The following is a 12,598-nucleotide window of genomic DNA, read 5'->3' as shown; positions in this document are numbered from 1 at the left end:
TGTTTAATTTGCAAGCGGTTCATATTCTAAATAAATATTCTACATTTTCGTTAAATATTTTATGCATAACATTTCTTGTATTGACCAATCGCTAACATCTGTATATTGTTTTTGTCTATATATTTTTCCTTTTTATTATTTTGTTTTTGAATCCTTTGTTGAAATATTTACAATTATATCAAAATGTAAACAGCAAAATTTAGCAACTCAAATTCTTGATTTTGTGCTTTGAAACATGTTTTTCACATTTTGCATAAATTAATTTTCATTTAGTACATTTTGCTTGAAAGGTGCTTAGTTTAACTAATCTTAACAACCTGAGAATTACTGCCAGGTTGGAATATTTTTTGTGTCTTTATTCGTTTTTTTTTTTTCTTACTAACCCCGTCTTTAGATCGTTGCAGGTTCATTTCTATTTGTAATAAAATACTAATGTTTACCGTTTGACATTTGTTCTCTGGAATGAAATACAGAACTATTTATTTGAGTGGATAGACACAGTTAAAATGCAAGCAAAATAGTAAATAAGATGTGTATTTAAAACTAAGGCTAGTTGACAAATCGAATCTAGCTTGATGTGACAAACAGGGCGTATTCAGGGCGGGGCATTTTTCATTATGTGAATGCAAAATTTTTGACGCTCCGCGCGATTTCAAGCCTAAGCCTAAAACAAAAATCCTTGATTCGCGACGGGTGACAGGTGGGTCTAGCTTAAAATTCCCCAAAAATCGTGCCTTCGTTTATTTAATGTAGATTAGGTGGAATGGTTTTGCCCGGCTAATATTTATTAAGGTTGACAAAATATTAAAAGAACTAAAGAATGCTGGTTTTATCGTTGTTTGTCAACATGCGTGATATTTATTCAAAATCAAATCAGTTTAGGCTAAAATTATTCGTTACCTATGGTTGTTCAAATAAAAAGGGGGGTCAGATCAAAACGAGTAAGTTAACACTTTATTTAAACCTATATCTATATCAATGGGAGTTTCAAATATTATATTAAATAGGGAGGTATATAAAACAATCTTAATTAAGATTTCAGCCTAAAATTTACTCAAATTCAGTTGCCTGTTGGTTTGTTTACTTGCAGACCGAACAATGCGACTAAAGTTACAGCAGGTTGTGTAAACGGAACTTCTTTTAGCAGTTTAAACTTTTGTACTAGAAGGTTCGGCAAAACTGTGCAACAACAAAGACACGTTGTTAAAATGAACGTGGCTACAGCAGTTTCACAAAAGAATTTAACCTTTACAAAACTATGTTCGAGAAAAACACTCTACCAATTGTATCAAATTACTAAACGTTTTTTTACTTTTGAAATTAGTTTTAGTAAACCAAATGTCTTATCCCGGCATAAATTAAGGTTAATTTAATAGCTTTTCTTCTTAACCATGTCAAGTACTGTACGAAGAAATGGGCTTATATACTTTCCAACGAAATAATATCTTGTTATAGATTTCCATTTATAAAACAAGTCCGCAATGCTTTATCTAGCATTTCTGAACCATTACTATTATTTTTCCAATTTAATAATAAACATGCAAGTACAATACGAAATAAAACGCCACTACTTAAACAGCAGTTTTGAAAATCATCTTCCAGAAAAATCGTTACTGAATCATTTCCACATTGCACAAAGAGAAGTAGGGGTTTCCCCTCAACCGTCACCCGAAAATCAACGAAGCTTCTCGAACAAAACTAAGTATAATTTCATTTCCGTAAATAGTACCACGTGTTTTTCTCAAAACTGATATTTCGGGCAAAATATGTTACTATACTGATAAATAATGTACTATCAAAATAATATAGGCAATAATTTTTGAGGAATTATTTTGCAGAATTTGTAAAACTTGAGTTAAAATGCGGTTGGCGGATGAATATTTGTGCCGGTTGGAGAGGATTGTTCGAGAAAGCGGCAAGAATTGAAAAAAGAATGGAAGTCGCGATGTTCGCGTGGAACACGTGTTCATAAACCACTTGCTTCGGCGAGGTTGGCAGCGCTTTTCAATCTGCGTCGGATCGTTAAAAACTTGCGCTTTGAAAGGAGTAGATGAAAGCGTTTTAGTGAACTGGAAATTGTGTTAGGCTGCTTTGTTTAGTGACCAAATAAATTATAAAAACATGTAGAAATAATTATTGATTAAAACTGAATTAATTTCGCTTTAAGTCAGCTAGAAAGTGTTTTTAACTAAAAATTGGGCGCTGGTCTAGAATCCTACCACAACGAAACACCATTTGTGTTAGGGTGCGGGTTAGCGTTTGGGTTAAGGTGGGTCAAGTATTATTATTAAACAAAGAATATAATAATACTTGACCCACCCACACCCAAACGCTAACCCGCACCCTAACTCAAATTTTGTGCGTTGATTTTAGAACTGTGGTAGGATTCTAGACCAGCGCCAAAAATTGTCAAGTGCTTAGTCCTGTTAACTTTTTGGCGCTGGTCTAGAATCCTACCACAACGAAACACCATTTGGGTTAGGTTGCGGGTTAGCGTTTGGGTTAAGGTGGGTCAAGTATTATTATTAAACAAAGAATATAATAATACTTGACCCACCCACACCCGAACGCTAACCCGCACCCTAACTCAAATTTTGTGCGTTGATTTTAGAACTGTGGTAGGATTCTAGACCAGCGCCAACTTTTTTTTTAAGTGAGTTGTTTCTACAAAATCTAAAATTCGCCGAACTTGGGAGTTTTGAGTTGAAATTCAGAATAGTTTCTTATTTATTCAGCAACGCTTTTTCAAGCAGAGTCTACAATAAATTTATTTCTGTTTTACAGAATCTTAATTGAATTGAATCTAAATTTCTTCCGAAAGGAATCAACAACTTTTAAACGTAAGTGAAAAACTTCATTGTAAAAATTAATTTAAACGATTTTTTTTTAATTTGATTCTCATCTTTTTAAACATAAGTGGATTCCCTAGTAATGCTTAAAGTAATTCAGTAACCTACACAGTTTTAAATATATATTTAAAAGCTCAAAATTTGGCGCTGGTCTAGAATTCTACCACAGTTCTCAAATCAACGCACAAAATTTGAGTTAGGGTGCGGGTTAGCGTTTGGGTGTGGGTGGGTCAAGTATTATTATATTCTTTGTTTAATAATAATACTTGACCCACCTTAACCCAAACGCTAACCCGCACCCTAACACAAATGGTGTTTCGTTGTGGTAGGATTCTAGACCAGCGCCCAAAATTTCAATTAAATTTTTAGTTTTAGCCTCTGAACTCCTAATCTTTATTTTTTACCTGAAATCTAGCAAATAAATAATTTTAGCTAGTTTTGATCTCAAATTTAAACAGTTCTTATTTTTTCCAGATGTCCGACGAAGTTCAGAAGGATGCGGAGACTTTCTTCTTCCAAGCTGAGATCGCTCAGTTGATGAGTTTGATCATTAACACCTTTTACAGCAACAAAGAAATCTTCCTCAGGGAACTCATCTCAAACTCGTCCGATGTAATTTTCTGTTTTTGTTATAAAATATAGTTTTTAAATTGTATTTCCTCAGTTGTTTCTTAAATCAAATTTACTTATTCAATGAATAATAAAAAAAAAAACAGCTGTAATAAAATAAAATAATAAGACAAGTTAAAAGGGTCAAGTTTATTTTTACTTCTTTTTTTATGTTGTCCTATTTTGTTTTTAATATTTTTTGCTACTTTTTTCAGGCGTTGGACAAAATCCGTTACGAGAGTTTGACGGACCCGAGTAAATTGGATAGCGGAAAGGAGCTGAAGATAGAAATCATACCCAACAAGGAGGACAACACTCTGACGATCTTCGACACCGGAGTCGGAATGACCAAGTCCGACCTCATTAACAACCTCGGAACCATCGCAAAGTCCGGAACCAAGGCCTTCATGGAAGCACTTCAGGTATAACAAGCTTTGATATAATTTAATGCTTTTAATTTCGGGATAAAAAAATGAAGTATAATTTCGGGGGGGGTTAAAAAATGATAAAGTTGAATGGCGCTAATAAAGTTTTATTCTTTCTGCTATGATGATGTATTCCAACATTCGCAGTTTCCACCAGACCAGAGATAAAATTTTACCGATAAATTACTTTATCGTGTATAAACGTATACACAATAGCACAAGTTGTTTGTGGGTAAAATCGATGCTCGGCTTATGACGGTTGCAAGATCCTTCCTTGGATGTCTGAGCAGAAAGAAATTTAATGTGGTTCATAAAAAATTATACATATTTAAACACCCTATTATTTGCTAGCTCAGAAATGAAATTACCAGTTTTTTACTCTAAATCATTTTTAATAAATGACATAAAAAACAAACAAGTTTTACAAAAAAACTGAAAAAAAATTTGAAAATTTTTTATATACTTTTCATTGAAATAAATCTTAAATACCTACAAGAATGACTTAACTAAAGTTAGGTTTAATAAAAAAAAAAACAGTTTATAAAAACAATTACACATTTTTTTTTGATAAAAAGACTTTGAAAAAAAAACGTTTAAAGTCTAGAAAAACTATTTTAATAACATTTGACACATTTTATGTCTTTATTTCAGTCTGGTGCCGACATCTCTATGATCGGTCAGTTCGGTGTGGGTTTCTACTCTGCTTTCCTGGTCGCCGATAAGGTTCGCGTCGTGTCAAAGCACAACGATGACGAGCAGTACACCTGGCAGTCATCAGCTGGTGGTTCGTTCACCGTGGAAACTGAAGTTGATGAAGATGTTGGTCGCGGAACAAAGATCGTTCTCTACATGAAGGTAACCTGAACATTTGTGGAAAATTGCAGCAAAAACCATAAACTTTTAGGGTAGAACTTTTAAAGTTAATTTAACAAGTCAATTGCATGCAGTTACACCACAGTAATTGACATTTTAGAATGATTCTCAAAAAAATAAGTTAGTTCTCTTTTGGTTATTACAGATATAAATATTCCAGTCTTTCTGCTGATTTGCAAATTAACCATTTTTTTTAAAACATGAGAGACTTATTGGTTCCATTAATATTTTAAAAATCTTTGTATTAAACTACATAGTACACATGTTAATGTCATCTAAAAAAATACTCCCGAATTTAGTGTTTGACACTTAATTTTGGCTTAAAACAATTTTCATGTTTTTATTGAATTTTCTTGCAGGAGGACCAGAAAGAATACTTGGAGGAGAAAAAGATCAAGGAGATTGTGAAGAAGCACTCTCAGTTCATCGGATACCCAATCTCGCTCCACGTTGAGAAGGAACGAGAGAAGGAGATCAGCGACGATGAAGATGAGGAGGAAGAGAAGAAGGAAGAACAAAAAGAGGAGGAACAAAAGGATGAGGAAGATGCCGACAAACCCAAGGTGGAAGACCTCGATGAGGAGGGAGAGGATGACTCGAAAGATGACAAGAAGAAAAAGAAGACCATAAAGGTTTGCACCAAGCTTTAGATTAAGGTTAATTTTCTTTCCTGATAATTAACACAACTTATATGGGGAATTAGCTTTGAAATAAAAGCTCTTGTTTTTTTCGTTTAATAAGAATTCAATGTTTAATAAAGACGTTATTATGTGCAATTAACTGAACTACTAACAAATGAAAGCATCCTATAAACCCGATCAAAAAGTTGTAATTTTTTTATTCTGCTATGATGATGTATTCCAACATTCGCAGTTTCCACCAGACCAGAGATAAAATTTTACCGACAAACTACTTTATTGTGTATAAACGTATACACAATAGCACAAGTTGTTTGTGGGTAAAATCGATGCTCGACTTATGACGGTTGCAAGATCCTTCCTTGGATGTCTGAGCAGAAATAAACAACTATTTTTTTACTATAAACCTGAACTTGTTTTCTAAACTTCGTTAGATGATTAACTTCCAAAATCTAATTTTTTTATCTTTTATAGGAAAAGTACATAGACCTTGAAGAGTTGAACAAGACCAAACCGTTGTGGACTCGCAACCCCGACGATATCTCGACCGACGAGTACGGGGAGTTCTACAAAAGTCTCACAAACGATTGGGAAGACCATCTTGCTGTTAAGGTAAGCTATTTGCCAAGTTGTCAAAAGAATATAAAACCCACAAATCTGTAGGTAGCATTTTTGGACAGTTTGAGCAAATCTTTTGGCATTATTGATTTTTGTTGTTGTTTCCATTCTCAAAATGCGACCCTACTACTGTATAGGCTTTAATATTCTTTTAATGTTAACTACAACCCTAGCTATTATTAAAATTTTTCAAATTTAAAAGTTTTAACTTTTCTGCTATGATGATGTATTCCAACATTCGCAGTTTCCACCAGACCAGAGATAAAATTTTACCGACAAATTACTTTATTGTGTATAAACGTATACACAATAGCACAAGTTGTTTGTGGGTAAAATCGATGCTCGACTTATGACGGTTGCAAGATCCTTCCTTGGATGTCTGAGCAGAAAAATCAATCATATTAAAAATTAAAATAATTTGATTTTTAAAAGTTATGGTCTTACTCTTACAACCAAACTTTGAAATCTTAAATTACGAAATAAAATTCTTGTTAGAAGTGAACTATTTATAAAATTTAAGTGTTTAGGTTACCAAACCTTAATTTTGAAAGTTTTTTGTTAGCAAATTTTTCTGTTTACTGGCTTTAATTTTATTTTCGTATTTTCAGCACTTTTCAGTTGAGGGCCAACTTGAATTCCGAGCGCTTCTTTTCGTCCCCAAACGAGCTCCGTTTGACTTGTTCGAGAACCGCAAGATGAAGAACAACATCAAGTTGTATGTGAGACGGGTGTTCATCATGGACAACTGTGAAGACCTCATCCCAGAATACCTCAGTAAGTTGTTCATCCAAATTCGGTTTACTGTGGTCAAATTAGTGTTTTGCTTAACATGTTATGCAATATCTTTTCTTCAAGGCATGAAACTAAACTGGTGTCAGACTCATTAGGGTTCAACAAATTGCTTAAAATTAATGGGAAGGAGTTTGCGAAGACTTTACTTTTTTATACCTTATTTTTTCCATGTCTGTAATGATGATTGGTATTACCCAAGTTGATTAGAAAATGATAACCAAACCGATGACCTGAACAGACTAGTTATTTGACATTTTTATTATTTATTTTCTTAGGATTTTATAAAATTTATGTTTGTTTGACAATTTCTGTACCAAAAATGTAATTTTGCTAAAAATTGGCCGTGCTGAAAACTTCTGTTACCATTCTTCAAATTTTTCCGCACAGGCTTTGGGATAATAGAATAGTCACTAAACTTAAAAGCAACAATGTGAGGAATTTGTAAAAGGGATTAGTGACCAGTGAAGATCCTTAATTACTTTTAATAATTTCTTAACTTTTCCACAGACTTTGTGAAGGGAGTTGTGGACAGCGAGGATCTTCCCCTCAACATCTCTCGTGAGACTCTCCAACAGAGTAAGATCCTGAAGGTGATCCGCAAGAACATCGTCAAGAAGTGCATGGAGCTTTTCACTGAAATCTCAGAGGATAAGGAACAATTCAAGAAGTTCTTCGAGCAATTTTCCAAGAACCTTAAGCTTGGAATCCACGAAGATTCACAAAACCGAAAGAAGATTGCAGGATTCCTCCGATACCACTCGTCACAGTCTGGTAAGTTAATAAGCAAAGGTTGTTTGAACAACTATTACAGCATAAAACTTTTAATTAGCTAAGATAGTTCAAAGTTAAATTTAAAGAAAGTTAGTCAAATCATTTTCGCTAAACTTGAAACAAAAAGGGAACTGGGCTTAATATATACACTATATCCAGCAAAAAAATACCAGTTTTCAAGTTTGTTTTACTCTTTTCTGCTATGATGATGTATTCCAACATTCGCAGTTTCCACCAGACCAGAGATAAGGTTTTACCGACAAACTACTTTATTGTGTATAAACGTATACACAATAGCACAAGTTGTTTGTGGGTAAAATCGATGCTCGGCTTATGACGGTTGCAAGATCCTTCCTTGGATGTCTGAGCAGAAAAAAATTCATAAAACGTTTAGTGTTAATCAAGTCTTTAAATACCTGGCAAATCTTTAGCTTCAAAATGGATATTTCACCATTCACTATAACAAGCTCCTAAAATGTTTTTAAATAATACCAGATTTTAGGATTGAAACATTTTCTTGTCTAAAAATCTTATTAACTTGTGTTAAAAGGAAAAACAATTCTCTGAAGAGATTTAAAAAGATCAAAATACCACCTACTAATGAACTTTGTTATTCTTACAATGTCTATAAAAACTAAATTTTATATTTAAGGCGAAGAAGTGACTTCACTTGGAGATTACGTGACCCGAATGAAGGAGAACCAGAAGGACATCTACTACATCACGGGAGAATCACGTGATCAGGTCGCCAACTCTGCATTCGTGGAGCGAGTCACAAAGCGTGGCTTCGAAGTGCTGTACATGGTCGAACCAATCGACGAGTACTGCATCCAACAACTCAAGGTAAAAACAGCATAAATTACAGTAATAAAGGGCACTTCACAACCCATAACTAGACTTGAATTTGCTGCTGATGTTTTTCTTTAAAAAATTAAAGCATGAATGGCTTTTTTTTATTAAAGCAAAATATGGACTTCAAAAACACCCCATTTTGATACTTTGCCATGTTAAATATTAAACATTTTTACAGCAGCACTGATTTTAAAGTGGCTAAAGATAAGACTTAACGCATTTGAAATAACGATTTATTCGAAAGTTTACAAAATGCTACCTACTTCTGATGGGCTTTGATATTTTTTATACTATAACCTACAGCCATTATGAAATACAACTTCAATACTTTTCTTTTTGTTTTTTCATAACTATTTTACTTTTCTCTTAACACCACCATTCCTTGTTGCAGGAGTTTGACGGCAAGAACCTTGTGTCGATCACCAAGGAAGGACTTGAACTTCCCGAGGACGAAGATGAGAAGAAGAAGTTCGAGGAGGCAAAGGCCAAGTTCGAGAACCTCTGCAAAGTTGTCAAGGAAATCCTTGACAAGAAAGTGGAGAAGGTAAAAAGTTGTTTAATTTCAAAGCTTAAATAAACCACCAACAATTTTTTTTACCAGAAAATTTGCCAAAGTAGTAAATTCAGTGTAAACGGCTAAATCCTAAGAAGAAATGTATTCGTTGATTTCTTTTTCTGTAAAAAATTATTAGAAATCATTTTTTGTTTTTTTGCAAACTCCTTTTTATCTGGTTTATTTTAAACAAATCATTTTGGTTAAAATATTGTCATTTAAATAAACTTAATTGACGCAACATTAGAAGTCCTGTTAAAAATAATAGAATCCCATAAACAAAGAATTAAGCTTGGATTATTGAGCAACTATAATTTTCTTTTCAGGTCGTTGTTTCGAACCGCCTCGTCTCCTCCCCGTGTTGTATTGTGACGTCACAGTACGGTTGGTCGGCGAACATGGAGCGCATCATGAAGGCGCAAGCTTTGCGCGATACTTCTACCATGGGTTACATGGCTGCGAAGAAACACCTCGAGATCAACCCCGACCACTCGGTCATCGAGAAACTGAGGGAGAAGGCGGAAGCTGACAAGAACGACAAGTAGGCTGGGATAATGCTCGTTTTTAAGACTTAATTTCGATTGTCTTGCACTTTTTTGGAATTATGCTCTAAATTTCCCACAAAGTTTTTGCAATAACAATAATTTTTTTGCAATAACCAAACTAAAACTGAAATATTAAGTAAATAAATAAAAAGTATATTATTGTTTTATTTTAATACCTTGATCTAATACAAATCTTTCCTGAAATTAATTTGGCCAAAATGTTTAAACTCAATCACAAATATTGAAGCTGAAGCAAATTTGTACAGGATTTTAAATTATCTTGACACACTTGTAATGAACCACTTGTTTTTTAATTTAAATGCACAAGTGTGTCAAGGTAGCACAGATATTTAAATTGTGTTTTTTTGTTTTAGATCTGTGAAGGATCTTGTGATGCTTTTGTACGAGACTTCGCTCCTTGCATCCGGATTCTCACTGGAGGAGCCATCAGTCCACGCTTCTCGCATCCACAGAATGATCAAGCTCGGCCTTGGTGAGTTGTTGAAGGAATTAAACACTTATAGCCTCTTGCAAATTTATACATTCCGTTTATATTCGATTTTTCTCAAAAGTTAAAAGAACGCAATATTTTTTAAATTAAATACAATGTTCATTTAAAAATTCATTTTGAAAAAATAACTGAATACCCCCCCAGTAATATTAGCGATTTTATGAGGTATATTTGCACTTGTCGCAACATTCAATCTTCCAAAACAAAAATTGTAGAGGGTTTTCAAAAAAAAAAGGAATATTGCAAGTAAGGGTTTCCCAAGCCTTAATGTACAAAACCACCATTAAAATGTACTATGTGTGCAGGAATCGACGACAGTGAAGAAGAGCAACAAGCCGCCGACGAAATGGAGGACATGCCACCACTGGAGGGAGATGGTGATGAGGAGGACTCGTCCAGGATGGAAGAGGTCGACTAAAGATCACCAACATCCCTTTGTTCTTAAGTTCTTGACGCTATTCTAAATAGTTTTCTTAAGGATCCAGCCCAACACACTGTCTAGCCGTTGTTGTAAAGTTCACAAAATCTAAAACTCGAGATTTGGTAAATTTCACAGGAAGTGAAGTTTCAACAACTCCATGCAACTATTTACACTTTTTGATGTTCATTAACAAAACACTTATTGCATCTATTTCCAAAATTGTGAATATTATTATACGCATATTTTAGTTTTGCTGCTCGACCCCAAATATGTTTTTCCCCCGTACCCTGCTATCCTCGTTGGTTGTGATTTCTATGTATCTCCATGATAATTGGAATTCTGCCTTTTTCTTTCAAACCAATAAATAAACGAATTTTGTAAGCATTGAAGGAAGTGATTTTGTAGCTAATAACTAGTTCTATGCAGAAGGAACTATAATGTTTTTTAGTCAGATCAAACCAGGGGTTCTTAACCTACCCTAATATATAAAAAAGTGCATGAATTAGCGGACGGGTGACTTCTCCCGGTTGGCGGGCCAGATTAACTACTGCAAGAGCTTGCATGTTTTGTCGCATAATGGCGGCTTATGTCATTGCGCTTAGAATAAATAAGTGCAGAACTTACTAAACCGAAAATCAGTTTGTTTGGAATGTGATGTTATAAGATAACAATATTTCGCTGCTCAAAGCATCATTAAGTATAATGATTTTAGTAGCGAAATGAGGCCGCGGACAATATCATTTACGGCCGGAAACTGTCTGTGGGGCGCTCAAAATCCCGTCGCGGCCGTATGTTGCTCGCCCTGCGCTAAAGTATCAATATGCTAACCTCGAATTAGCAGTTAACCTGAACTAGATAAGTAGGCCACCAACACCTGGCACAATTTTTCTGTCTCGTCAACTGATGTGAAAAGAAAGGCATATTAAACCATCACAATCCGATTAAATCAGCTTAAGTCCTCACAACACCGTTCCTGGTAGATTTTATTTAGGTCGGCAATCTATATGCCATTTCACTTTCGCACAATTCCTTCCTTTAAACTTGGATCTAGCTCGCATTTAAGTTTAGTTATTTTAATGTCACGTTATGACGTAGTTTTCATTGGTGAAAATTGTCAATCGTTTCGCAAACAACCGAGGCCGCCAATATACTTTGTTTGTCATGCTGCCGCGTTCCTTCTGTAAGATCAGTGGCTTCACAAAACGTTGTTGAGTGCAACTTAAATTTGAGTTTTGTGAACACTCGGACCCAGGACCCAAAACTACTTTGAAATATGATAGTTTTAGTGAATTTATGACTTTTCCGAAACTGTTCATGATATAAAACCCAAAAAATGCGTTTGATGCAACGAAATGTTCATAGATAACTTTGCAAGAGACAAAAAACTTTTCGTGCTTGAGCGACCCATACTTGGAACCACTTTGTTAAACGTGGAGACCGTGATAAATTACCGTTGTTGTATAACATATAACTTGGTGGAGTGCACTGCTTATAACACAGAAATAAACAAAGTTTTTAATGCTTTTATTTCCAACGTTCAGAACAGATTGTGTAACTTGACGGCAAAGGCACAAATTAAGGGAATGCGCTTAAAAACACAATTCCATGAAACTCCTTAATTAAGTATTGTAGTTTGTCTTAAAAATTGTGAAATTCGCTAAACTTAATGTGATATTGGTGACAAAAACACAAACATTAAGGCAGTGGTCAGCAAACTTTTTTGTCGCGGCCCAAAGTAATCTTTTCACAGCTACTGAAGGCCCGCTACGTAACACCACGAAAAACTGGCGGATTCAGCATATTTGATTTTAAAGTGAAATATAACACAATAACGTAGTCCAACAAGCTCCCAGGACCACATTTGGCATGGGGCCTTTTAAAGCTGAGCACAATTAAAAATTCTGTGTCTGTACGGCTATCACGCGGCCACAACTACATTAAAGTACGCGGCCCACATTTAGGCTGCGGCCCACAGTTTGCCGACCACTGGGTTAAGGTTCAATATCAACAACAGTAAGTCGAAGTTTACAATGTTTATATTTTTAATCTTACCGCAAAAACAAAGCATCTAAAGGTGTGAAGATGTACAAATTGAAGGAAATATGCACAAGGAACAGACAGTTCAACGGGTTGGGAAACAA

At 34.7% G+C, this 12,598-nt stretch overlaps 1 protein-coding gene across 1 annotated transcript; it reads left to right on the top strand.

Moving 5' to 3' along the window:
* The first annotated feature begins 2,692 nt into the window (after positions 1–2,692).
* On the top strand, positions 2,693–10,841 carry LOC146139049 (heat shock protein HSP 90-alpha-like). The gene is made up of 13 exons (XM_083393021.1): positions 2,693–2,840; positions 3,324–3,461; positions 3,674–3,880; positions 4,535–4,738; positions 5,116–5,388; positions 5,869–6,006; positions 6,621–6,786; positions 7,312–7,575; positions 8,228–8,418; positions 8,819–8,971; positions 9,307–9,521; positions 9,900–10,018; positions 10,342–10,841. Exons 2-13 carry the CDS (start codon positions 3,324–3,326, stop codon positions 10,452–10,454), a joined length of 2,181 nt encoding a protein of 726 aa, XP_083249147.1. The 5' UTR covers positions 2,693–2,840; the 3' UTR covers positions 10,455–10,841.
* Positions 10,842–12,598: the final 1,757 nt, after the last annotated feature.

Source organism: Ascidiella aspersa, chromosome 6, assembly GCF_963924565.1.
Source record: "Ascidiella aspersa chromosome 6, kaAscAspe10.2, whole genome shotgun sequence".
Lineage (NCBI taxonomy): Eukaryota > Metazoa > Chordata > Ascidiacea > Phlebobranchia > Ascidiidae > Ascidiella > Ascidiella aspersa.
Note: the sequence above shows the minus strand (reverse complement) of the source record. Positions and strands in the feature narration are given on the sequence as shown.